This window comes from Mchenga conophoros, linkage group LG7 (genome assembly GCF_057382185.1).
Source record: "Mchenga conophoros isolate Kocher_MC1m ecotype Shallow Benthic linkage group LG7, M_conophoros_male_GT1.1, whole genome shotgun sequence".
Classification (NCBI taxonomy): domain Eukaryota; kingdom Metazoa; phylum Chordata; class Actinopteri; order Cichliformes; family Cichlidae; genus Mchenga; species Mchenga conophoros.
In genome coordinates, this window is record NC_140532.1 from 64456994 (window position 1) to 64484939 (window position 27946).

General features: G+C 41.7%; 3 protein-coding genes across 5 annotated transcripts in view; 1 reads left to right on the forward strand and 2 right to left on the reverse strand.

Annotated features, from left to right (window-relative positions):
• Nucleotides 1–11749, reverse strand: part of LOC146571526 (septin-7-like) — a 69442-nt gene extending 57693 nt beyond the window's left edge. Inside the window, exons 1-2 of one of the 3 annotated variants that reach the window (XM_085280776.1) lie at nucleotides 11428–11749; nucleotides 4354–4450 (exon numbers count right to left, since the gene is read on the reverse strand). In XM_085280776.1, coding sequence (XP_085136902.1) covers nucleotides 4354–4450; nucleotides 11428–11466 — 136 coding nt within the window. In that variant the 5' untranslated portion in view covers nucleotides 11467–11749. Of the gene's footprint in view, nucleotides 1–4353; nucleotides 4454–4916; nucleotides 4959–11427 lie in introns of those variants that run through there. The other 2 variants (XM_085280775.1, XM_085280777.1) reach the window with 2 other exon arrangements.
• A 4672-nt stretch (nucleotides 11750–16421) lies between these two features.
• LOC146571527 (monocyte chemotactic protein 1B-like) lies at nucleotides 16422–18115 on the reverse strand. The gene is made up of 3 exons (XM_085280782.1): nucleotides 17897–18115; nucleotides 17249–17366; nucleotides 16422–17159 (listed from the first exon to the last, which is right to left on the reverse strand). The coding sequence occupies exons 1-3, from the start codon at nucleotides 17961–17963 to the stop codon at nucleotides 17045–17047; spliced, it is 300 nt and encodes a 99-aa protein (XP_085136908.1). The 5' UTR covers nucleotides 17964–18115; the 3' UTR covers nucleotides 16422–17044.
• A 5384-nt stretch (nucleotides 18116–23499) lies between these two features.
• On the forward strand, nucleotides 23500–24929 carry LOC146571528 (monocyte chemotactic protein 1B-like). Its single transcript, XM_085280778.1, has 3 exons — nucleotides 23500–23636; nucleotides 24302–24419; nucleotides 24509–24929. Exons 1-3 carry the CDS (start codon nucleotides 23570–23572, stop codon nucleotides 24621–24623), a joined length of 300 nt encoding a protein of 99 aa, XP_085136904.1. The 5' UTR covers nucleotides 23500–23569; the 3' UTR covers nucleotides 24624–24929.
• Nucleotides 24930–27946: the final 3017 nt, after the last annotated feature.

Genomic DNA, 27946 nt, shown 5'->3' on the forward strand with positions numbered 1-27946 from the left:
AGTTGCTGTTTCAGCAACACTATGGATTAATCCAGAGTCTCAGCAGGTCCTTCCTGTCACATTTTTTTTCTCCAGTGCGTGTATGCAGTACCATACCAAAAACCTCCCTGTGATAAGATTCTTCGCCTTCAGAGCCTCGTCCCCAAAACCAACAAGTATTCGTGTGTAACTGAATCCTAATTAGCCAGTATTAATAAGATGGATTTTTTTTTCTTTTTTGTGTGTTTTCTTTTTAAGATTTCAAAAATGATAATTATGATGCAATTTTTTACCAGTAACCCTGATAAATCGGGTAAAACATGATGTACTAGAATTTGTGATCAGTGTCTTTGCACTCTGTGCTGTTTAAATAAAACAAGCGTTTTCAGACAACAGTGTGATGAATACAGGAACAGACTGCAGCTGAGAAACTTTCCACTGAACTTTCTCTTTAAAACATGCTCGCTAGTTATGTGTGAAATTTATATGCTGCTGCATGCTAAGAAATCTGAGACGCGACGGAGGGGCCCGCGTGTGAGAAACCCTGAAACAGGATGGTGCTGATTGTGGATCTTTGTGGCCCTCTCCCAAACTGTCACTCGACTGCTCCTCCACAGTGGCTGTTTACTAAACAGGAAACTAAAACCCCCAGACTGAGACAATAATGAGGGGACGCCTCTTTGCGTTAATGTCTCTCTCCATTCACTGAACAGCTCGGGGTCACCACAGGCTACAGAGTTAGATTTATGACCTCTTAAAACATTTTAAAAGTTGTTCAGTTTAAGACAAAAACAAAGAATATTTCTAAAGCACAACAAGAAATATTTTTCCCCAAAAGTCAAATCAGTAGCAAAACAGAGCAACAGCGATTGGTTACCAATATTGACTTGCTTTTAGTTACTATGAGTTAGAAATGAGTCCATTCTTCAGTCTGCTAAAGACGATTCCTTTTCAGGAAGCCACTAAGAGCGTTTCCCAAAATTTTGGAATTTTTCCTTTAAGATCGACTCATATTGTAAGTTTCATTTCCCTGTTGTGGCCAAATAAGGAAGTTCGGCTACACAGAGCTAAGCACTAACGTCAGATGGTATTATTTACTTTAGGGTTAGAGATGGGGTAATAAAGCTGGAGAACGCAGAGAGACAAACTAACACTCCTGACAAAGAAGTATGCAAAACAAGAGAAACTGAAGCACACAGATAAGGCATGTGGATGTTTTTTTGAAGACTGGCAGTGATGAGAAACATGATTATTCTGCACTGTTGTTGTGCTGTTGCACGTTATTATATTCTAGTGTCCTGTTGCTGTATATACACAGTATATTGTATCTGAGAATCAGTATAAAGATAGAAAAGAATCAGCAACAAAACACCTACAGCCAGACAGATGTGTAGCTAAGTTATAGTAGCCGGCAAACTAGACACACGGCTATTACAGTAGAAACAAATCTGAATCTTTGTGTTGTGCCATTATATGCCCGAGTTAGGATTGCACTGGCTGGTGAAAAAAAACTTGGTGAAAAAGTGACCTTTTACATATTTAGCATTATGTGAAAAATACATAGCAAAATGTGTGACAGCTGAACAAACATGGAGGACATATTTACAACAACAACAAAAGTCGTATCTGTTACAATCAAAATAACTGTGGACCACCTTCTGCTTCAGATCTATATAGACAATCCAAGCCATTGTTCCACCACTCCCCTGTCCACTTCCCCTGCTCTGTAATGCAGTTAGCCACATTTTTCACCAGACATCCTGCAGCTTACTTTCCAAATGAAGTCATCCAAAACACACTGATGTGTCATTGTGCGTCCTGGCCAGAGGAACGTGAGAAAACCCTTGTGGGAAACTGTGGAAATCCATCTTTTACTAAGGTGACAGACACACTTTCTTCATCACTGAACAACACCTCGAAGCCACATCTTGCAGGAGCTTTCCTCTCCTCAGGAACTCTCTCTGCAGGAGGGGGAGATACAGGAGAGGTGGAGGAAGATCTCAGCCTGGGCGTTTACTGTCTTATGTAGTCTGGAAGATGAGTGGATGGTGGGGTGGGTGCAGTTTTCTCTGTGGTGGGGTTGGGTGGACTGTCCCGGGCTCTGTGGGGCCGGGGGGCGCTGCTGCACTGGGCCCCGGTCTGGATGGGCCTGGGCCCTTTCCCTGGCGGGTCGCGGAGTATGGGAGTGCCTACTGGGGTCAGCGGGGGAGCTGGCCCCAGGGAGGGGTTACCTGCCCCTCCCTTCCTTCCCTCCCCATCTCCAGCTGCCTCCCTCTTCCCGCTCCACCACAACCACCCACACATGCAGGGCCTTGGAGTAGGGGTATGTCACCAGGGTGCAGAGGAGGCTACCCCCCCCCTCTGTCCCCTTCTGGCTGCCTCTGCCTCAATTTTATCCCACAACTTAGACATTCACATTATTCACACTCTCATTACACATACATATAGGATCTTGGGGGTGGGCACAATCACGGAGTCCAAATTACCATCAGGGTGTACACCTCACCCCTGGCGTCGTTGCCCACCTCTCAATTTTAAATACACTTAGTCATTGAGGGCTATCAGGAGGGACTATGCGCTTACCTGCTGCTCTCTGGCAGGTAGCTCCATGCCCTCCTGGGTTTTAATTGCACCTTAGAACACACATGCATCAACACTACAATGAGCGGGTGGAGGGAGGTTTGGAGTCTTCTCCCACCCCCGTTCTCTGCGGCCTGCTGGAGCGGGAGGGCTAGGAGGAGATGGCCGTCCGACTGCGGTCTGGGGTGTGGGGCCTCCCTGCTGCTACGGAGTCGGGGTGGTCTGCCTCTCCCCACCGCAGGGAAAAGGGTAACACCACCTGGGTCTGGGTGCAGTTCCCCCCTCCAGGGGCAAGGGTACCTAGACCCGGTTTGTAGAGTACGCTTGGGGAGTGTGATCGTGTGTACAACGTCTCTTTATGTCTGTCTCCACGTTGGTTGAGTGTGGAGTAAGTGCATATGAGAGCATGAGGGGGGGAATGGATGTTTGTGTCTGTGTGTGCCTGTATGTCTGTGTCTATATGTCAGGCTGGGTATCAGACGCCACCTCTCTGGGGACACCTCAGGCCCTCCAAGGTTTGGAGGCCTATCTCCACCCACCACCACTTCCCCTGCCAGTGGCGGACTCCCTCAGGTGTCGGTGCGTTGGTGGTTCTTTGTGTCCGGGGATGGGCGTCCAGGTACACACCGGCTCACTCCTTGGCGGCCGCTTATCGGGGCCTGGAGCCTGGGGCTCGCTTGGGCCCCTTCGGAGGTGGGGTGCCCCCGGCCTCTCGGCCTGGGGCTCGGTCACTCAGGCACAGCTGGGGGCCGGCGGAGCTCATGGGCGCGTCACTGCAACTCCCCCTGGCTTCTGCTCCGCGGCTGCTGAGTGAGCCCTCATCTGGGACTCTCCTCAGCTCTTACTGGGACAGTGGCGCGGCTGCCCCTTTGTTGGTCTTCCATGGTCTCTTGTGTTCTGGGGGCCTCTGGATGTCTGGAGTTTTGATCTCCTCCATACCCGCTTCACACCCCGGAGGACGGGGCTGTGGCCCCCCACACTCCCTAGCAGATCGTTACATGGAGAAACCTTTGGAATACAAGTGCGCTGATCCACACAGGTATGCACACGGGTGTTCACTGCTCGTAGACCCAAATTACACCTTTCTTGGCTGCTACTTCGAAGCACATCTGTCCTGCGTGCTGCACAACAACATTGAATATTTAGTATTTACTGCTGTTTACACTTAGCTAGATTAATGCGATGGTGTTGTGTTTAGTATGTTGCTTTGTTTTTTTTGCTTGTTTTCTATTCTTCTCTCAACAGGTGATCCAGGAGATTTTTATTTTTTTTCTCCCCCCCTTTCTCACTGTCCCTCTCCCCTTCTGTTTTTCCTTTCCTTCCTCTTTCTTTCTCCCTTTCCTATCCCTCACTCATGTCTGTCCCGTCTGTAACATCTGAAAATAAAATATAATAAATAATAAAAACAAAGATCGACCAAATGGACCAATACGGCAATGCCACGATGATCCATTTGGCAAAGTAAATCCATTGGGTATCCTTGTTGGTCTTCAGACAACAATTCTGATGGCTAAAGAACCAAATGGGACAGGCAAAAAAAAAAACAACAAAAAAAAACAACAACAACACCTCGAAGCCTTTAACTGCCTTTTAAACTGTCAACTCTTCATCCTGAGCAGCTGAATGTGACATGTATGGGATGCCACACATGTTTTACTGTCTTTGAACCTGTGCTGATGACTCATGCATGCAGCAATGAAAAACACACAGCAGTGGCAGGTGTACACACAATAGAAGCAAACATGCACATGAGTGTCCTCACTTACAGTCAAGGTGTTGATGTTTCCAACTTACCTACAACCATTAATGTGAACTCAAACCCTCTTTTGACAGACTTCCGATACACCTGGTTGGGGAGGTTGGCAAAGCCCACGTAGCCCTCTAGGTTCCGCTGCTGAAACAAAAAACACACATTCTGTCAAAGAGATCAACAGCATGAATCAATAACACACTCAGACTCTTAAACACGCATCAGAATAAATATATGTTTAGAATAGCTGGAGCTTTATGCACTTGTTAAGACAAACAGCTGGATTTGGACACACAAGGTGACACAAATCTTGCTTTTGTAAACCTGTTACTAGAATTTTCCTGTGCTACAGTGGCAGAGCCTCTAAGAGATGAAGTACAGCTGGGTTCAATACATAAAGACTGTTATAAGGGGAACAGAAGTGAGTGGAAGAAGAGAGAAATAACAGGTTTTCTCTTCGATGGAAAGAGGAAGTCGAGTCAATTCTGTCAAAGTCCATGAAAAATGAAAGTGGAAAACACCAATACACGAGGCCAATCATTTCCTCAATAAACACAAGAACACACAAACAAAGAGAATGAAGACAAGCAAAGGAAGAAGGTCCTACGTGAATAGTGTCCATCATGTCCCGCATGAAAGACCGGTCGTACTGAAGGCAGGCCGGATCACTGATCTCCCTCTACCTCTCCGTATCTCCCAGCCTGCTGTCAAAATAAAACCCCGCCCTCCAAACACATCGATTGCTGACCTCTGAGGCTGCCAGGCGTGGCACTGATGGAAAGTGCAGCACTGAGAGGTCTGCTGGGGGTTAAAAACCACCCACAGCTAAAGTCAGCAGCCCTTTCTCCATTCCATAAACACTTTAACCATTTTTAGAAAAGTGTCAAAATTTGTGCGTTTCTCTTTCTGGAACCATTTGGAAAATTAGCCCACTGAATTTTCAAAATGGACTTCATCATTGCCAGTGTAGGAAACAGCTATTTTTATTGCAGAAATTTAACCACTCGATCAATTTCAGATGTTTTGCTCCTGAATTTCTTGTTTTTGACTTAACTAGTCAGTAACTAGTGTCAACTGTCCCAGCTGACTCTTGGTAAAAGGCAGAGAACGCCTCAGAAAGACTGAAACAGAGAGTGATAACCATTTCCTGCCACATCTACTTTTGAATCAACTGTTGACCTCAGAGTGACGCTCTTCTTTAAGCCCCTCCAACCCAGAACCAGACACCACCATTATAATTACATTTGCTAACTTTAGTATCTACAGTGATATCATGCACTCTGACATTCAAGCTGTCATATATTGAAAGAGTTGTTCCATCCAATCTACTTCTTTTCCACATTAGATGTGAAGAAGATTCAAACAACAACTTGCTGCAAATCCTGAGCTACAGGTTTTAACAGCAAGGGCGTTTGTAGTAGAATCACCTATTGTATCGATTTCAAAATCCTAGGTGAGTTCCTTCTTGAGTTATCGCAATCACAGGATTTTCCGAAATCTTGACCTCTGGCTTTGAGGTCGCTGAGATTCAAACTTGTCCGAGAATTTTAGTACATACACCTATGGTATACATTTGAAGCTCATTCCTTCTTTCTCAAGTAATCACATTCACAAACTTGGGTGTAAACATTGCCCACCCACCCAACGACAACACTCAATTAACCAGAAAGTGCCACAAACCCAGCCAGAAGATCTGTGAGCTAAAACAAAAATTTCAACTTACATCAGTCCCAAATTATTTAGAGACAAAATTTAGATATGGTACAGGAAAAAAAGCTTCTTTGTGACTGCAGTCAAATGATTCATACCATGTTGATTTCAGCTTTTTTTTAGTACATTTACTAACATTTTTAGTGCTTGTGTCCATTTATGAAAAACTCCTCTGGAGTATTAAGTTATCTGCTGCAAACCCTTAAATTTACAAACCCTTGAAAATTTACAAAAATTAATTTGATGACATATTTGAAGTGCAACAGTTTTATGTTAAACTCTTTTATGTTAAGTTTTATGTTAAGTCACTGCAAAGGCTAGATGATTTGTCACAAAATGGACGCCTCCATTCCACAAGCAAAACAATGTGCCTGGAGTTTCATGTTTTTAAAATGCTGGACAAACACTATAATAAATTGTATTAATGGTAAGTATAAATGGTCTGATTCTTACATAGTGCTCTTCTACTCTCCCGGAGTACTCAAAGCGTTCTATACAACATGCTGGCTGTAGCTATATTTTTACATTTATAACTACAAAAATGACACACATCAGGTTCCTGTTCCTCGGGGAAACTTCCTGCCACGGATCTAACCTGATATTAACACGGTACAAGCCTTAGATCTGTGATATTCAGAAAACTAAGTTACACACCACCATCAACAGTGGATATTAACAGCTCACAGACAGCAGCAAAAAAAGAAAAAGAAAAAAAAAAAAGGAAGCAATCTATGCAAATAATCAATACTAGGGATGAACACAGGTCGACAGCAGGCTTAACTACTCTGAACTTGCCTGAAGCACTTTCCAGTGTTTCCATGCCTGAGTCACACAGACGCTAGTAGAGTGTGTGTTACATACGCAGCATTGATCTTCACAGCACCAAACAGAGAAAAACACATCTGAGCCACATGGCCTGAGTAAAGCTGTGTGAAAAAGAAGCATGGAACGCTGATCTCATGCGCTATAGTCATCCACGAGTGCAAATTCATGCAAGCATGACGATATAAAGATATAGAGAAGCAAGAAAGGAATGATGAAGGACAACAGCAAAAGACACATCAGTGTGGTACTTTAATCCACTCGTTTGACTCTCTCGTTCTCCAAATATACAGTGGATATCTCTGTGCAAAGTGCTCCAGGGTATCACTCTGTGCTACAGTGACAAGAGGGCAGCCAGTAATATCCACTTCCAGTTCATAATTCAAAAGGGCTGCTTTAGAATACAAAGAAGAATAGACGTATATAAACCGTGTATACACTGTTTATGAAAGATGGATGTTATTACGAGGATGTCAGCAGCCGGTTCTGGAATACATATTCTGAAGCTAATATTAGCAAGCTACATCTATAAACTGCATGGATGAAAAGCACTTACATCCATACTTGTTAATTAGCACTAACAGACTAATTACACTAAATACTACCATTTTAACTTTGGGAGAAGTGAAGCACAAACTTCTTGGAGTGTCTGTTCCTCACAGAAAGCCATGTTTGTCACATAATTAGAAAGAAAAGCAAACTCAAAACACCAATAGCAGAAACAGTGGACAGTTTAACAGAGGTGACACCTAACAGTCATATCCGTTTTTGCAAAAACACTTCTGGTCCTATAAAAGTCTATACAGCCTCTGACCTCTGAAAAAAGAATCCACCCCTCACTCATCACATCTGGTTTCAGAACCAGGAAGCTTCATAAGGAGATTTGTGTCCATATTTTACAATCTTTCATGTTTGATCTTATATTTATCTCTTTTTAGTATGCCATGCTTAAGTGTACCTGCTGTTAGCAGGAGGGACAACGCAGCATGGAGGAACTTGAGAGTAAAAGGCCTGTAGTTTTGTGTAGCTTTTCTTATTAACTCACATGAACAACAAAGTGTAGTCAAGCAAGCTGATTGAAAGGGTCAGACTGCCTTCACTAGGGCAGGGCGATATGACCAAAAATATTTATCACGATATACATTTGAAAATTTGCGATAACGATATAACTGACGATATAATTGACACTAGACAAAATACAACTCCACAACTTTATTAGTGCAAAAAACCCCATCAATGTATTTTCACTTAAACAAGCAGCTGTTTTTTTATGTGCATTAAACTTATATAAAAATGTAACAGTGCAAATTCCTTGCTAACAGTTTAACCAAAAGGCATTTCCAGTGGAAATTGGCCGACATATCCTCAGCATAACCATGTATAATATCCACAAAACTTAAGAGGTTATACACACACAATACGGTAACATTATGTTGAAGCACAGTACGTATCACTCCGCGAGGCTCCTGCCTACGATAGCCGTAATGCTCCGACAATCCATCAAGCGGTGCGGCTTCGTAGCTTAGCAAAGTCGCAGTAAAACATTTGAGATTTTCGAGCGCCATGTACATAAAATCGTTTCGAGGTCAGTAAACACAACCAGAGTTCATACATAAGGCACACGGGATTATAAGGGCACTGTCAAGTTTCAGAAAAATCAAAGGATTGATTTTAAGTGTGCCGTACTTTCCAAACAACACGGTAAAAACGACGGCCCGCTAGCATGCGCTACGAAAAATAGTGCTTTGTTGTGTATCTGACGGACGAGAGCCAAACCAGTTCCACACCACTGAAGTTGCAGCATTTTTACAAACCAATTCTGGTTCATCAGTTTCATTTAACGATCCACTTTCGCCCTTCTCATTCTGCGTGGCCGCCATGTGCGTATGTAAACAAAGGCACTACGCATGCGCGTTTTACCCATATTCTATCGCGATATTTCATTTTCCTATCGTTGTCCAAAATTACTATTACTATTACCGCGAACGGTATGATATAGCCCAGCCCTAGCCTTCACCCTCTATTCCACTTCATCACTGTGGTTATGTTCAGTCTATGGTCTGATTTAGAATCTAGATCCTACAACGTAACCTACATAAGTGGCCAACGTCATTGCCGGCATTTATGCTGATGCATCATGTGTTAAGTACTGTGTAGTTGTGTCCCGATGTTTTATTTACGTTGCCAGCAGACAGAAACAAATAAAATGCTGGGACTTCCCCCTCCAGGGTCCCCACTCTTGTAGCCATTTTTCTTTTTCCCCTGGGGGCACTTCACAGTATGCTCCCTCACATCCATTAGGGATAGTTTCAGTAACCTACCTCCAGACATATGCGAGTACTCCTGCTGACGCTATAATTATTATTTCTTCTTCCAGGGAGGTACGTCAGGTTATGGCAACTGTTTAAGAAGGTTCCTCAGTTAAGTGGAAGATTTCACTCTGAAGTGTAAACCAGCAGAAACATTTGCTAGCAAACTTTAATCACACTTACAGTAACATAATGAGATCAACTTGATTTTTAATAATTCACATCACCTGACTCTTAGAGCTCCATTGCACACCTGATGTGTTTGTGTGTGATGGGATGCACTCACAGTGAGAATAGAGAAAGGAGAGCCTAGCATGTCCATAAGTATTAGCTGTATACAGATAAAGATTCTCACGCTGTGCTAAAATTAAACAAATGCAGGAAAAACAGGTGATTCTGATTTTAGTTTATTTATTAGTTATAATAAATCCACATTCAGTAAATTTATATTCTTGGATGTCTTCGGTTCATTTTATTTTTACAAAGATAGGAAAACAATGTTCCCTCGTGGTGAGGTATACAGCTCACTAATGTAACACTAGCTCTGAATTAGAACTCAGTATCAGCTCATACCCAAAACCAAGGCATCTCTACTGCATCAGACAAGTAAAAAAGTTGGGTAAGTGTATCTCTGTTATTACCTTGCTTGAATGAAGCATAACAGGGCTGCTGCCAAAGTGTGTGGCTGCCTGCCAGATGAGAGTAAGTTCCAGCTGCTGCCCACACCCAAATCTGCCACTGGTTACATAAGATACCACCTATGATGGTTGATCTGTTTCCATGTAGCTCACACAGCACACTGCAGTGGATCTTTAACTATATGGAAGCATGTATTAGTGAAAACCAGTCAGCATTTAGCTCACAAAAAAAGTGTGAGTGGGTGGTTAGCGGAGAGTCTGTGGATCAGATGGGACACTACATGAATAAAATAGTATGCATGCACTATCATACATCACATTTCCGCATAATATTCACATTGGTGTAACAGCTGCAGTGTGGCTATTTCTGACGAGAAAGTGACTAACTGAGCAACAGGCAAGGGACTGTAAAGAAGGAAGTAATGGGGGATGAGAGAGGAAGGCTAGTCAGTCCATACCATTCATACTACCCCATCCCCCAGTCTAACCCAGTGGTGATAGTAGCTGCTTGGTTCACTGACATCATCTGTGATGCCAAGTCCACCCCCTCATGCATGCAGCAGCTGATGCTGTGGCCCTCTCACTGCCTCCTCAGCTGTTTTCAACTTCAATATTAATGCATTGTGTGCTAAATAATGCATCGCTTAAACGTTGATTCATATGAGCACAGTGAATGTATGTTTTCTTTGATTATTTTTTAGCACCGTGCACACTTTTATGCCTGGGGAGTCACTGCCAATCACCTCGTACTGGATTACAGAAACAGATGCGGCAGAAATACAATGTGTGCTGTGTTGTGTGGTGAGCAGGGACTCATTGCTAAATCTAAGTGTCAGTTTAAAATGCCCTGAACAAAGCCAACAACATGCAAATAAAGAGGACTGAAAGGGCCACAGCCCCACTGACCCGAGGGTCAGGGCCACTGTGCCAAAGCTGTTGTTAAGAATATTAAAAAGTGATATTTCTTTAAGGGACTCTAGCATGGAAAAGCAAACCGATCTGAGTCTCACAGTCGCAGCGTTTAAAAATTAGACAAGTAACTCTGTGTAAATACTCCTAAAAGAAACCCCACTAAGCCCATCTCTTTGTGCACACAGCGATAATTGACACCAGACCACGTACCCCCCGATACGTGCTGCTCTGTTATGGGAGCTCTCAAGCCAGGCTCTGTTCAAAACAGTGACATTTTATAAGCAACACCATAATTGCGCTGTCCAAAAGGTAAATTGACACAGAATCCACCTCCACATATTAAAACAAATTAAAGTCATTGTTCGTCATTCAAACATCGCTTCATTTATAAAACGAGGCTACACAGGAGGAATGAGGCGTGATTCGCTTTAAAATGATGCCATATAGTGAAGTACTTATTATATGGTCAATCAAATTTAACGCCGGAGTGTTCACCACATTATATTCATATCGCAGGAGATGAAAATCACGTCTTAGTCAAAGGCTGGTATTTGTAAAAATCCGAACCACCCTAAAACGGAACATTTTTTTAACGGAGCCTGGTCTGCAATCCTCCAAGTCAATACCAGCGGAGCCAGAAACCCACGGTAACGGTTGAGGAGTTTATTATAATAAGTTTATTTGGCGGAAAAAGCCACAGACGTGTTGTGAAGAGTGGTGTACTTACAGCGATGCTGGGAACCGCGGTTTCTGGTCGCTCGATCATCGTGAAGCCGAACTGTTACCACCCAGCCTTCAACGGACACTCACCGAGGCATAAACCGACAAACGTCCGAGAGGGTAACGAAACAACGAGATGCTCACGGCTTTCTCACTAAATAGCCGTCTTTTGGTTCAAGAAAAAAATAGCAGTGCGTCTAAAAATGAATGAATGCGGTTACAGTAGATATGGCCGCTGACGGACACAACGGATGGGAGCACGGTGAAGCGAAAACGCTCCAACGGTCGCTTTTCCACAGGCGGAACACCAACGGGATTTATGCAAGGCCACATCCGGTTGGGAATTTCAGAATAAGACGAAGAGCGCGCCTATACCGTGTATGGCGCTCGTGTGTTTTTGGATTTTATTAAAAAAAGTATCCGCTAATCGGCTTGTTAGTTTAGATACTTTTTAACAACTATATCAACAATAAAAAGACAAGCATTATTTGAACATCACTAGCACTGTCACAGATAAAAACACAACAAATAAGCGTACATAATTATACATCTAAACACAGAGTCAAGCACAGGGTTTTTCATTTATTCTTGTATACAGACGCCTATACACACATGTAGAAAGAACAAAAGGGCATAAATAATGGGCAAAACTATGAAGAAACGCTAACCTATAGAAAATAGTTTTTAGCAGTCATTTAAAATGAACCACAGATTCTGCCTATCAGATGTGTGCTGATGAATGCTGTACCAAAGTTCGGTAATCTTATTTAATTTTATTCTTTCCCTATTTGTCTGAATCAACCTTCCTACAGCATCATTTTGACAACTGATACGGTTAGGTGCGAAACTTCCGGTATCCCGCTAGCAGTGTCTTCATAACTTGACCCTCCCGCAAGAAATCCAGATCCGCCTTCCTATTGGCCAAACACAAATATGATGGGCCTCTAATTGTGTTTGTGGGGCCTTCATGTGCTGGAGGCAAAAATTTGCTTTCTTCACAAACCCTGGACACTAACCAAGCACCAGCAAACAACAAAAAGAAGTGAGAGAAACTGTGAAACAAAGTGTACTTAGAACCACCACAGGCTTATGAGTTAGTAATTGCAAGCAGCAATCAATAAATCTTTTAAATTTTTATTCAGTAACATCATTCTTGTGGATAACTCTCATTTTGATTATACAGTGCTAATGGTCTTGTGGTGAATGTCATAACAAACAGGAATTTTTCCATGTGCTCACCCCTACTTGATTTTTAGCTGCACTCATGAATAGATTACGAAAGGGGCCAATGGCACACAAACAAAGGGGGCTGCAGGTCAGTGGGGCCCCCGTACAATAGTGTGACTGTTACATTTTGTCAAAGTCAGTAACTAATCAAATCACAAATCAAATCAAATCACTTTTTATTGTCACATCACATGTGCAGGCACACTGGCACAGCACATGCGAGTGAAATTCTTGTGTGCGAGCCCCACAAGCAACAGAGATGTGCAAACACAACAACACAAACGAGCAAAATACAAGAATGGCCAACCTGAAACTAATAAATATATGTACAATATATAATAGTGTATGCATTTCTGGATGTGTATACTAAATATTTTCCTACGTGTGTGTGTGTGTGTGTGTGTGTGTGTGTGTGTGTATACACATTTTTACAAATTAAATAGTAAAAAAATAAAATAATAATAATAATAATAATAATAATAATAATAAAATATATAAAATATACAGAGTTGAATATGTGCAAAACAAGTGGCATTTATATACAGTATGGAGTGCATAATGTTGAAGTTCCAGTAGTGAAGCTGAGGTGTCTATGACGTGTTCAGCAGTCTGATGGCCTGATGGAAAAAGCTGTCTCTCAGTCTGCTGGTACGGGACCGGATGCTGCAGAACCTCCTTCCTGATGGAAGCAGTCTGAACAGTTTATGGCTGGGGTGACTGGAGTCCTTGATGATCCTCCCCGCTTTCCTCAGGCACCGCTTCCTGTAGATATCTTGGAGGGAGGGAAGCTCACCTCCAATTATCCGTTCAGAGCACCGCACTACTCGCTGGAGAGCTTTGCAGTTGTAGGCGGTGCTGTTGCCATACCAGGTGCCATACCAACTAAAAGTACACAAAGTACACAAAACAATTGCAGTGATTTTAAAGTATCATAAAGCACTCATACTACCTGACAGATTCCTGGTTGTTTATGGGGATCTGCAGGGCTCTATGGTAGGACTGATCGAACCTCTTTACATCATGCATGCTTCTCTTTGCCAACATTATTACTATACTATACTATAGAAAAAAAAAAAAACAGATACCCAAGAGTAGAATGGGAGGCAGACCCCTCAGCTATCAGGTCCCTCTCCTGTGGAACCAGCTCCCAATTTGGCTTTAGAAGACAGAGAGCCTTTCTACTTTTATACTCAACTATTGTATTCTCATTTACTTCATAAATTTTCACTGCTGCTGCTCCCAGTATGGGTGTCTGCTTCCACACAGACGGGTGGGGCTGGGGGGGTGGGCTTTTACATAGCTGCACTCAAGAGACCAATTGTCTCTGAATGCATCCAGTAAATCAAAGTGATTAGATGTGTGGAATGAAAAACAGCAGGGCTGACCTCTCTTTGTCTCAGACACAAGCAATAAGCTGTAAGTAAGTGCAGTGTGTCTTTGAAGCTTCTTATCAGAACCTTTCTGACAGTTTAGTCAATGAAAATCAAAAGAGCTTGAGTTCAGGCGTTCGTATTGTGGTGGCTTGGATAGTTGCACACTCTAGTGGGAAACAAAGAAACTGCCATTAATTCTTTAGAAAGTAAAGGAGGCCATGGCTCTTTTTAACACATTTAAGTTTATATCTACTTGGCCCACTTTTCAATTCAATTCAGTTCAATTGCAGTTATTTATATAGCGCCAAATCACAACAACAGTCGCCTCAAACCGCTTTATATTGCTCAGTAGATCGTACAATAATACATACAGAGAAAAACCCATCAATCATATGACCCCTTATGAGCAAGCACTTTGGCGACATTGGGAAGGAAAAACTCAGCAGAACCAGGTTCAGGGAGGGGCGGGGCCATCTGCTTTGACCAGTTAGGGTGAGAGAAGGAAAACAGGATAAAGACATGCTGTGGAAGAGAGACAGAGGTTAATAACAAGTACGATTCAATGCAGAGAGGTCTATTAACACATAGTGAGTGAGAAAGGTGACTGGAAAGGAAAAACTCAATGCATCATGGGAATCCCCCGGCACCCTACGTCTATTGCAGCATAACTAAGGGAGGATTCAGGGTCACCTGGTCCAGCCCTAACTATATGCTTTAGCAAAAAGGAAAGTTTTAAGCCTAATCTTAAAAGTAGAGATAGTGTCTGTCTCCTGAATCCAAACTGGAAGCTGGTTCCACAGAAGAGGGGCCTGAAAACTGAAGGCTCTCCCTCCCATTCTACTTTTAAATACTCTAGGAACAACAAGTAGGCCTGCAGAGCGAGAGCGGAGCGCTCTAATAGGGTGATCTGGTACTACAAGGTCATTGAGATAAGATGGGGCCTGATTATTTAAGACCTTGTATGTGAGGAGCAGGATTTTGAATTCATTCTGGATTTAACAGGAAGCCAATGAAGGGAAGCCAAAACAGGAGAAATCTGCTCTCTCTTTCTAGTCCCTGTTAGCACTCTTGCTGCAGCATTTTGGATTAACTGGAGGCTTTTAAGGGAGGTTTTAGGACATCCTGATAATAATGAATTGCAGTAGTCCAGCCTGGAAGTAAAAAAAATGCATGAACTAGTTTTTCAGCATCACTCTGTTACAGGATATGTCTAATTTTAGAGATGTTGCGAAAATGGAAGAAAGCAGTCTTACATATTTGTTTAATTTGTGCATTGAAGGACATGTCCTGGTCAAAAATGACTCCAAGGTTCCTACAGTGTTACTGGAGGCCAAGGTAATGCCATCCAGAGTAAGAATCTGGTTAGATACCATATTTCTAAGATTTTCAGGGCCGAGTACAATAATTTCAGTTTTATCTGAATTAAGAAGCAGAAAGTTAGCGGCCATCCAGGTCTTTATGTCTTTAAGACATTCCTGCAGTTTAACTCATTGGTGTGTGTTATCTGGCTTCATAGACAGATCTATGTCATCTGCATAGTAGTGAAAATGTATGCTATGTCTTCTAATGATGCTGCCTAAGGGAAGCATGTATAATGTAAACATGCTTCCACAGGGTTCCTAGCACTGAACCCTGTGGAACTCCATAACTGCCCGTAGTGTGTGAAGAGGACTCTCCATTTACATGCACAAATTGGAGTCTATTAATTAGATATGATACAAACCACTGCAGCACAGTACCTGAGATACCCACAACGTGCTCTAATCGTGCTAATAGAATATTATGTTCAACAGTATTGAATGCTGCACTAAGGTCTAACAGGACAAGCACAGAGATGAGTCCACTGTCAGAGGCCATAAGAAGATCATTTGTAACCTTCACTAAAACTGTTTCTGTGCTGTGATGAGCTCTGAAACCTGACTGAAACTCTTCAAATAAGCCATTCCTCTGCAGATGATCTGTTAGCTGTTTGACAACTACTCTTTCAAGGAACACTTGCTCCTTGCAAAGAATATTGTTATTCAGGAAGTGATCGGTATTGAAGTTTTTAATTCTGTACACTGTAAATTTACAGGAGTGCTGGCATCATGACCCAGCTCTAACTAAGCAGCAAAGCACGAGCATGACCAAGAGCTTTGAACTGATGCTAACTTAATATAGCAACCAATCTGCACATCACAGGATGTGATCTGTTTAGCTGGGCTCTCTGGTGTTCCTTTGGAAAACCAGCAGTTTCTTTACCGTTTATTTAAGTGGCACAAATTGTTACTTTATGAGAAAAAAAACAAAAAAAAACTGCAAAGACAAACTTTCATTTATTCTTTAATTTTAATTTAGGACTCAACTTAGTAGTAGCATGCAAAAAACAAAGTGTTTACAAACACTAACCAAACTGCCCATAGGGATACTGGAGATGTATACAGTTCCAGTCTGGAAGAAGACACACAATGACAAAGTTTCACTGATCCTTTATCCTTTATTTTGAAGTGAAGTTATCAGCACAATCATAAAAACACAAATACTTAAGTTTTACATCAAAACCAAGCGAACTGTCCACAGTGCAGGAACAGTGCTGCAGCCCATAGCTTATACTCTGCTGTTTACTGATGACACCATGTGGAGGTGGGAGGCACTGCTCTTTCACAAAGAACAGCTTCTCAAGTCATTTCAGATTACACTCCAAAGTATCACAGTGCTTACGGTCAGACTTTCAGTGTTGTATTAAGCAAAAACACTCGTTATTCAGTATAATAAGATAAATAATCAAAGTCAGAAATGTAAAAATATTAAATATCAGTATTAAAAGAACGACGGAGTAAACAAACAAAGAAATGTTTGGATTGCAGGAAATTATTCCTATTTGCAAATGAATCTCATAATTATGTCTTTAAGTATAAGAATATCTGATACAGATTCAGCATGTAGACAGAAGAGCTGCTGTTTGGTTATACAAACTGCCAGCATTTAAACATATAAACTGTCCAGCTTTTGTCCATGAAGGCTCTTCCACAGTAGTTTCCATGGTTACAGGTTGGATGTCTGTCCTGGGACGGCTTTGGCATCCAGGTAGCTGATGAGCTGCTTCACCCAGGGGGCCGAAGGTCTGACACACAGCTGTCGGCCTGCCACTGTGTTCAGCCTGAAGGTTCACAGAAAGAGGAGAGTCAGAGGATGGAGGGGCAGGTTTGGTGATGGTGGTGATGTGTGTTTGTGAGGTTGTGTACTTACAGGATGGCGGACTTGGAGCAGCGCTGGCTGGTCTTGACGTAGCTGACCACTCTTCCTTTAGGCACTTCCTGGTCATTGAAGCGGAAGCAGCACTTTTTTGGGCCAGCACCGCGCATACCTGCAAACAAACAGGAACAAGTTAACAACTGAGCCACTGACACAGCACCACATCATCTGCTTCCTGGTTTTTGTTCCGATTCAGTTTCCTGCTGGCTGGTGTGAGGTCACATCTGATACTGTATGTTTAGTTGATGACACTGTGCAACTGCTCATTTGTTCCCCTGAGTTATGAAGTGGTCAGATTTGTCATGTGACCTGTCCTCTGTTTACTGTATCTATGAAGTAATATGTTAATATTAAGTTTAATGCTGCATTAACATTAATTATTTTACTTTCAGATTTGTTCAGCTCTGCTGTTTTCATTAGAAATTATTGTCTAGTCATTGCCGACATTTAGATATATAATCATCACTTTGAGTTATTATTTTCACATTGCACATTTGAATGTCCTGAGACTTGTGTGTGCTTTATTTTGTTTTTTGTTTGTTTTATATATACGTTGAATATGAATTAATATTACATTTAAAGGAGAAAGAAATTGTTATTCATCACACAGTGTAAAGGTCAGATCATTAAAACGAGCCTTACCCTCAGTCAGAGCGATGACAGTCAGCATGAGCACAACCACAGACAGAGCGAGACGAGGAGCGGCCATCCTGAAGTTTGTTTGTTGGCTTCGTGTTGCAACAGTGGATTAAAGTCTCAGCTGAGCTCTGTCGGCTTGTTCTCTGTGCTGTGTCACTGCTGTCCACCTGCTTCACATTTATACAGTTGGAAGAAGAAGCGGGGCAGACCCTGTTGGGCACCTTGGAAAAATTTGTGACGTGTCGAGTTTCACTAAAACAGGGAACTGTTCAGTTTCCCTTTTCACTACGCCTCTCTCAAATGGGACCAAAGTAGATCTCTCTGGTCTGTCCAACTTCCTATGTGCTTTCTATTCTGACACCACAGACCTTTCATTGCTGATGCAGTGTGAAACAGTTAAGTGTCTATATAGGACATATCAGTATTCAGACATGTATTTGTTCAACCCCGTGGAGTTTCCCCTATATATGGATCAATATGGACTTAGCTGCCTGCTGCGTCCTCTTTATGCTAAGAGCAGTCCCACCTTTCAGCCACTCTGCACATTTCGAGCTTTCTTAGGGTAAACTTTTATTCTGAGTCGATTCCCGTGTCTGAGTCCAGCTGTTGTGAAACTGTAACAGCAACATAAGTGATACTTGTTTTACAGTATTGGAGCGCTCTCATAGGGCAACTTTATATGAAGAAGAGCAGAAACAAATGTTCCTCAGATTTCAACCTTTTTCTCTCGATGTGGCTGAAACACAGTCTGGTGAACATCCAGACAATCAGTTAATAGAAGAAGATGAAATGGGTTGAAGATGGACTTCAGGAGATTTCAGGAGTGAAAAGTCCTGAAATCACCAAAGCATTTGCTCATAGCAGGTCATGTGACTGTGGGGGTTTCTGTGTTTACCTTGTATTATTGTAGAGTCTTTATCTTATAAAATAAAGCGCTTCAAAGCAACTGTTGTTGTGATTTGGCGCTATATAAATAAAGTTGAATTTAACTGCTTTAAACCTGCATTTCTTCTAATGACCAACAGGTGGAGCCACTCCTGTGGTTTCAGAAAGAAGTCTGCTATAAACGTCACTGTAGCTGCTTTGTTGTGTGACCTCAGTAAAAAGTTTCCTGGTGGTTTGATGGTCTCAGCTGATATTTTCAAGTCCTCCGAAATATCACATAATGTTCATTTTGTACGTTGTGGTTCCCACTAGTGTAACAAGGATCATAAAGTCAGGTGTGTTTTAGGGTGGGCTTAGCTTGTGTGGTTGATAAATGCTGAAAACTGACAAAAGTCTCAGCTTCATGCTTCACACATGCAGAACTATCACTGGGTGATGTCTGGGTGGCTGTGCCCACCTGGTGTATTTGTTTAATATACAGTCTGTGGATAAACTAGTACTAAAAACTGTCTGTGCTGAATTTTTAACATGTACAGAAAAGCAGCAGGGACAATGTGCATCACCCTCACAATGTTGTGTAACAGGTGACATTTGTCATGCACATCTGCACGCAGGCTAACTCCATCCATCACCTCTCTCTCTCTCTCTCTTCTTTTCACCGTCACCACTGAAAACAAGAAGAGGCTCAGAGTTGATCCATGATGTAATCCCGCCTCCACCCTCAACCGGTCCGTCCCTCCTACCACACACCTCACCACTCTCTTGCTTTCGTCATACATGTCCTGCTCCACCCTCACATACTTCTCTGCCACTGCAGACTTCCTCACACAGCACCACAGTTCATCTCTTGGCATTCAGTCATATGGTTTGTCTAGATTCACAAAGACACAGTGCAACTCCTTCTCTGTCCTTCTCATCTCCTGTACTACTGACTACTTTCTTCATGTCTCTACCTCATCACTTACTGGTGATTCTATTATTCTATTATTAGAAACCTTAAGTTAGAGACTTTGTGAGCTCAATCGATTGTATTCCACATGAGTATCCAGCGTTTGGACAGGAAGCAGAGATGCAGTTGTAGATGGCTCTGCAACTTCTCTCATTCTGTCATCCTCCAACAACCCATCCCCATAAAGTCTGTTTCTGCTCCCAGTCCACCTAATTATAGACCCAGTTTTAACTTTCCTCTTATTTCACAAAATCTGAAGAAATCCATCAAAATGAGATCTAATCAGATGATGTCTTAGAGCACAGCAAAATCATGTTAATAATTTGGTTCATTTCCTCCACATTACAAAGCTAAGTTAAAGGATAAATGTCCTACAGGCCTTTCTGGATGGCATAGGGACAGTGAATGAGTCCAGGCTAGGCTGGACCTCTGATGGTGTTCTTGGCTTTTAAGGCTCCACCTGAGATTGATTGCACACAGTTTGGCCACCAGCTGTTTTTATGATGTGCTGGAGAGCTCTCCTGTTCAGAGACATGCAACTAATGTACCATGCTGTGATGCAGTATGATGACAGATGCTGTGGTGGACCTCTGAAAACTGACCAGCACACAGACCTGTGGTGATTAGTAGAAACGTAGCTTTTCAATTTTAATTTCATTTATTTATACAGCGCCAATTAACAACAACAGTCCCCTCAAGGTGCTTTATATTGTAAGGTAGACTCTACAATAATAGATACAGAGAAAAAATTAACAAACGTATGACCCCCTATGAGCAAGCACTTTGGCGACAGTGGGAAGGAAAAACCCCCTTTCAAACCTAATCTTAAAAGTAGAGATAGTGTCTGTCTCCTGAATCCAAACTGGAAGCTGGTTCCACAGAAGAGGGGCCTGAAAACTGAAGGCTCTGCCTCCCATTCTACTTTTAAATACTCTAGGAACAACAAGTAGGCCTGCCGTGTGAGAGTGAAGTGCTCTAATAGGGTGATATGGTACTACAAGGTCATTAAGATAAGATGGGGCCTGATTATTTAAGACCTTGTATGTGAGGAGCAGGATTTTGAATTCTGGTTGTAACAGGAAGCCAAAACAGGAGAAATCTGCTCTCTCTTTCTAGTCCCTGTCAGGACTCTTGCTGCAGCATTTTGGATTAACTGAAGTTTTTTCAGGGAGTTTTTAGGACTTCCTGATAATAATGAATTACACTAGTCCAGCCTGGAAGTAATAAATGCATGAAGTAGTTTTTCAGCATCACTCTGAGACAGGATATTTCTAATTTTAGAGATGTTTCAAAAATGGAAGAAAGCAGTCTTACATATTTGTTTAATATGTGCGTTGAAGGACATGTCCTGGTCAAAAATGACTTCAAGGTTCTTGGCTTTGCTTTGTGTCATTTAACAAACTCAGCAACATGTTTAAAACTGAGTTTAAAATTCTAAGCGTGTGTAATGGGCAGAAAAAATACATTCTCGTCCACTAGAGGGCAGTACAGCCACGTGCTCTAATTAAATTGGTAGCAAAGTAAAACTTTTTCCAGTAAAACTGAAGAAGACGAAAAAGAAATTACATAATAGTCAGGCTGCGAGAGAGACAGCGCAATGCCTCATAGCAATAGATAAATATTTGAAAAGAAAAAAAGTAGTCAGTCTGACCTGGGTTCTGGAGAAATTCCGGCCCAGATGAAGACCCTAGCACGAGTAGTGGTGAGAAGAAAGCAAAAAAGTTATACTGATGATCAAAATGCTTTTTGTGACATTTTTGTTTGGTGGTGTGCTGTGTGATTTTTCTAATGTGAAATATCTGCTGTGGCTCCAAAAGGTTCGGAAACACTGCTATAAGGTGTTGTATCACATCAAAATGATTATTGCTGTGCTTCTGTTTTACACTGAATGATGGGGAAATATTGTTTGTTTTCTGCAAAATTACAATGAAAATGCACACTATTTAAAATGACTTACAGTGTAATGATTTCCTTGAATTACTTTTGGAGAATTACGTCCTTAGGCATGGGACGTATTATAAACTATTACCAAATCTGTCTAGCCGGGGTCAGCATAGCACAAATATATACATATTCGTTTTTCAGCATCATTCTGAGACAAGATGTTTCTAATATACAGACATCTAGTGTAATGCAATTGATTGTACACTGCTGTGTAGTCCATTGTTTTTAAATTATGTGTTATCAAAAATGATTTCAGGAAACACTGTTAAATGTGCAGTTTCTATGCCATATGTGAGGACATGATCCAGAGTGTGGGATCATTTCCAGTTTAAGAAAAGCCAATTGAGTCTAATAAAAAGTTAAATGAGGTTTTGAAATTGTCGTTTTCAACATCTACACAGATATTAAAATAACCTGCACTATTTATTTGATCATAACTGAGTAGTAACACGGGTAAAATGCGGAGAAATCAGAGAGTAACTCTGAGTAAGAGCTAGAGGGATGGTAGATTATTACAACAAAAAATGTTTTTTTGAGTTTTTCAGGAAGGGTGGACAAAGGTCAGAGTCAGGCTTTCAAATGAATTAAAACTGTCTGTCTGTCTTTGGTTGATTAATAGGCTAAAATGAAAGATTACTGCCTCTCCTCCTCCTCTGCCTGTGCGTTGAGGACTGACAGTTAGCTGGGATTTTTTGGTGGATTCTGAGCAGACAGTCTATATGTGGATGGGGTGTTGGGGGAATAACAGGAGGTGGGACACTGCAGAGAGGCGTGTAAGATTCCAGCTCTGCTTCCTGGTTGCATCTCTGGATAGTCACGTTTTGGGGTGCTTAATAAAAGCACTCATTTTTCTCAAAATAAGAGCTGCTCCATCTACAGTGAGATGGATGACGTCTCTCCTAATAATAGCAGAGGTTCCCTAGAAAGTTTCACAATTTTCTGTGAAGCCAAAGTCGCTTTCTGGACAGACAGCCAGCAATTTATGGAGAATACGCACTCCTTGTCTGACTGTGCGGGGGGCCGGAAAAAAATTACAAGCTCCAGTACTGTTTTATGAAAGATACAAACTGACTCATTAATAAAAACTGATTTTTATTTCCCTTTTTATAACTAGAGAAGGAAAGAAGGACTATCGACTGGCTAGGCAGAGAGGCCAATCTGGAAAGGATGTGCAGCAGATTAGGGTGATGAAGGAAAGAGATGGAAATGTACTGATAGGTGAAGAGGGGTGCTGAGAAGAAGGAAGGAGTACTTTGAGGCTGAAAAAAGAAGAAAATGAGGTAGAGCGAAGTAGAAAGATGAATAACCGTTAGTTATTCAGAAGGTAAAGAGGATCAGTAAGAAGGAAATGCCGGCAGCTGTGAAGAGAATGAAGAGTGGAAAGGAGGTTGGTGCAGATGACATTACTGTGGAGATATGGAGACTGATTAAAGAGAGGGCAGTGGACTATTTAACCAGATTGTTTAACACAATCTTGGAGATTGAGAGGATTCATGAGAAGCTGCAGTAAGTACAACTTATTAAACTGACCTTTGGCACCTTTGTTTTGTCTGAAAACTCATATGTCTGATATAAAGACACTTAACTGTTTCACACTGTATCAACAATGAAAGGTCTGTGGTGTCAGAATAGAAAGCACATAGGAAGTTGGACAGACCAGAGGTCCCATTTGAGAGAGGCGTAGTGAAAAGGGAAACTGAACAGTTCCCTGTTTTAGTGAAACTCGACACGTCACAAACTTTCCAAGGTGCCCAACAGGGTCTGCCCCGCTTCTTCTTCCAACTGTATAAATGTGAAGCAGGTGGACAGCAGTGACACAGCACAGAGAACAAGCCGACAGAGCTCAGCTGAGACTTTAATCCACTGCTGCAACACGAAGCCAACAAACAAACTTCAGGATGGCCGCTCCTCGTCTCGCTCTGTCTGTGGTTGTGCTCATGCTGGCTGTCATCGCTCTGACTGAGGGTAAGGCTCGTTTTAATGATCTGACCTTTACACTGTGTGATGAATAACAATTTGAAATTAATATTAATATGATATTCAGCGTTTATACGTAACAATAAAAAATGTTTTTTTAATTTTTAATTGAGAAAACCAAAAACAAATCACTCAAATCATTAATTTTATTACAAAGCAACAATAATTCTTGGCTGTTTTATTTACAAACTAATAGACCATTAATAGCAAGCTATTGATTTTATTTTTGATAAACAATGTATGAAACTTTTCTTCAATCTTTTTCATTCATAGGAGTTACTAGAAAGAAATTCTATTTCTGAAGCTAAAGTCATGAACCATTAAAGCTGTAGCATTCAGTAGTTTGTCTAAGATAAAGAGTCCATTCTAATGTGCAATATGAAAATAATTAATGTTAATGCAGCATTAAACTTAATATTAACATATTACTTCATAGATACAGTAAACAGAGGACAGGTCACATGACAAATCTGACCACTTCATAACTCAGGGGAACAAATGAGCAGTTGCACAGTGTCATCAACTAAACATACAGTATCAGATGTGACCTCACACCAGCCAGCAGGAAACTGAATCGGAACAAAAACCAGGAAGCAGATGATGTGGTGCTGTGTCAGTGGCTCAGTTGTTAACTTGTTCCTGTTTGTTTGCAGGTATGCGCGGTGCTGGCCCAAAAAAGTGCTGCTTCCGCTTCAATGACCAGGAAGTGCCTAAAGGAAGAGTGGTCAGCTACGTCAAGACCAGCCAGCGCTGCTCCAAGTCCGCCATCCTGTAAGTACACAACCTCACAAACACACATCACCACCATCACCAAACCTGCCCCTCCATCCTCTGACTCTCCTCTTTCTGTGAACCTTCAGGCTGAACACAGTGGCAGGCCGACAGCTGTGTGTCAGACCTTCAGCCCCCTGGGTGAAGCAGCTCATCAGCTACCTGGATGCCAAAGCCGTCCCAGGACAGACATCCAACCTGTAACCATGGAAACTACTTTGGAAGAGCCTTCATGGACAAAAGCTGGACAGTTTATATGTTTAAATGCTGGCAGTTTGTATAACCAAACAGCAGCTCTTCTGTCTACATGCTGAATCTGTATCAGATATTCTTATACTTAAAGACATAATTATGAGATTCATTTGCAAATAGGAATAATTTCCTGCAATCCAAACATTTCTTTGTTTGTTTACTCTGTCGTTCTTTTAATACTGATATTTAATATTTTTACATTTCTGACTTTGATTATTTATCTTATTATACTGAATAACGAGTGTTTTTGCTTAATACAACACTGAAAGTCTGACCGTAAGCACTGTGATACTTTGGAGTGTAATCTGAAATGACTTGAGAAGCTGTTCTTTGTGAAAGAGCAGTGCCTCCCACCTCCACATGGTGTCATCAGTAAACAGCAGAGTATAAGCTATGGGCTGCAGCACTGTTCCTGCACTGTGGACAGTTTGTTTGGTTTTGATGTAAAACTTAAGTATTTGTGTTTTTATGATTGTGCTGAAAACTTCACTTTAAAATAAAGGATAAAGGATCAGTGAAACTTTGTCATTGTGTGTCTTCTTACAGAGTGTAACAGCTCGTGTCACATAAACAGACAATGAAACAACTACTGATGTCCTTTGCAGGTGTAGAGTTCAACCTTCACTTTAAAAAAAAACAAACAGGAAATGACACTTAAGCAAATCCTTGCTTGCCTGTGATTCAGAAAACTTTTAAACTCCGTTTTAAACATGTTGCTGTTTGTTAGATTACACAAAGCAAAGCCAAGAACCTTGGAGTCATTTTTGACCAGGACATGTCCTTCAATGCACAAATTAAACAAATATGTAAGACTGCTTTCTTCCATTTTTGAAACATCTCTAAAATTAGAAATATCCTGTCTCAGAGTGACGCTGAAAAACTACTTCATGCATTTATTACGTCCAGGCTGGACTACTGCAATTCATTATCATCAGGAAGTCCTAAAAACTCCCTGAAAAACCTTCAGTTAATCCAAAATGCTGCAGCAAGAGTCCTGACAGGGACTAGAAAGAGAGAGCAGATTTCTCCTGTTTTGGCTTCCCTTTATTGGCTCCCTGTTACAACCAGAATTCAAAATCCTGCTCCTCACATACAAGGTCTTAAATAATCAGGCCCCATCTTATCTTAATGACCTTGTAGTACCATATCACCCTATTAGAGCACTTCGCTCTCGCACTGCAGGCTTACTTGTTGTTCCTAGAGTATTTAAAAGTAGAATGGGAGGCAGAGCCTTCAGTTTTCAGGCCCCTCTTCTGTGGAACCAGCTTCCAGTTTGGATTCGGGAGACAGACACTATCTCTACTTTTAAGATTAGGCTTAAAACTTTCCTTTTTTCTAAATCATATAGTCAGGTCTGGACCAGGTGACCCTGAATCTGTCACGGCTGGGGCAGCAGTTGTGTGATGGAGTGAATGAGGACCCATGTTGCAGACAGTGGCGGAGGTGCGAGTGGGTTTATTTACAGTGCACAATAAGAAAGGTGAGGGCAGAACTGAACATAAACCTAAACTGGGGAAAACTCATAATAACAAAACACAAAACCATAACTGACAAAGTCACACGCAGGGAAAGACACAAGGCAGTAGGCAGGGGATGGAGAGCTGGAAATGGAGAGAAGAATGTGGAGCAGAGAGACGCAGAATAACACAGACGAACCGACGAGGAACACAAGCAGGCATACACTATAAATACAAACAAGGTAATCAGGTAATGACACACAGGAGTGGAGCACAGCTGATCCTAATTCACAGGATGACAGGAAGACACAAACTGACACAGTGATAAGAGACCCAGACCTTCAAAGTAAAACAGAAATTCACAAAGACAAACTCAGGGACACGAACAAAGCACAGAAGGGAGAACACTAAAGCACTAAACACAAGAACCAAACCCTAAGCCCAAATACAAAATAAGAATTACCACAAAACATAAGATGATACCAAAAGGAAACACAAAACGCTGGGTCACCAAACCAGGAGCATGACAGAATCCTCCCTTAGTTATGCTGCAACAGGTGTAGGTTGCTGGGAGATTCCCATGATGCACTGAGTATTTCTTCTTCAGTCACCTTGCTCAGTCATTATGTGTTAATAGACCTCTCTGCATTGAATCGTACTTGTTATTAACCTCTGTCTCTCTTCCACAGCATGTCTTTATCCTGTCTTCCTTCTCTCACCCCAACCGGTCGCAGCAGATGGCCCCGCCCCTCCCTGAGCCTGGTTCTGCCGGAGGTTTCTTCCTGTTAAAAGGGAGTTTTTCCTTCCCACTGTCGCCAAAGTGCTTGCTCATAGGGGATCACATGATTGTTACATTTTTCTCTGTATCTATTATTGTAGAGTCTGCCTTACAATATAAAGCACCTTGAGGGGACTGTTGTTGTTAATTGGCGCTGTATAAATAAATGAAATTGAAATTGAAAAGCTACGTTTCTACTAATCACCACAGGTCTGTGTGCTGGTCAGTTTTCAGAGGTCCACCACAGCATCTGTCATCATACTGCATCACAGCATGGTACATTAGTTGCATGTCTCTGAACAGGAGAGCTCTCCAGCACATCGTAAAAACAGCTGGTGGCCAAACTGTGTGCAATCAATCTCAGGTGGAGCCTTAAAAGCCAAGAACACCATCAGAGGTCCAGCCTAGCCTGGACTCATTCACTGTCCTTATGCCATCCAGAAAGGCCTGTAGGACATTTATCCTTTAACTTACCTTTGTAATGTGGAGGAAATGAACCAAATTATTAACATGATTTTGCTGTGCTCTAAGACATCATCTGATTAGATCTCATTTTGATGGATTTCTTCAGATTTTGTGAAATAAGAGGAAAGTTAAAACTGGGTCTATAATTAGGTGGACTGGGAGCAGAAACAGACTTTATGGCGATGGGTTGGTTTTTTTTTTTTGTTTTTGTTTTTTTTTGTGTCCCGTTTGGATCTATAGCATCAGAATTGTTGTCTTAAGGCCAAGAAAGATGCCAAGCGGATTTATTTTACCAAGTGGATCATCATGGCCTTGCCATATTGGTCCATTTGATTGACCTTTATTATAATTATGAATTTATTTTATTTTCAGTTCCTACAAACGGGACAGACATGACTGGGGGATAGGACAGGGAGAAAGAATGAAAGAAAGAGAGGGAGAGAAAGAAAACCAAAGGGGAGAAGAGACGGTGAGAAGGGGGGGAAGAAAGAAAAAAAAAAAAACCAAACAACAAAAAAAAACAAAACACCTGGGTCACCTGTATGGAGAAAAAAAACAGAAGAGAAAGCAAACAA

Coding starts and splice junctions, on each gene's coding strand:
- LOC146571527 (XM_085280782.1), bottom strand. CDS start 17,963: ATGGCCGCTCCTCGTCTCGCTCTGTCTGTGGTTGTGCTCATGCTGACT. Junction 17,367..17,896: donor TGTCATCGCTCTGACTGAGG/GTAAGGCTCGTT, acceptor GTTTGTTTGCAG/GTATGCGCGGTGCTGGCCCA. Junction 17,160..17,248: donor TGCTCCAAGTCCGCCATCCT/GTAAGTACACAA, acceptor GTGAACCTTCAG/GCTGAACACAGTGGCAGGCC.
- LOC146571528 (XM_085280778.1), top strand. CDS start 23,570: ATGGCCGCTCCTCGTCTCGCTCTGTCTGTGGTTGTGCTCATGCTGGCT. Junction 23,637..24,301: donor TGTCATCGCTCTGACTGAGG/GTAAGGCTCGTT, acceptor GTTTGTTTGCAG/GTATGCGCGGTGCTGGCCCA. Junction 24,420..24,508: donor TGCTCCAAGTCCGCCATCCT/GTAAGTACACAA, acceptor GTGAACCTTCAG/GCTGAACACAGTGGCAGGCC.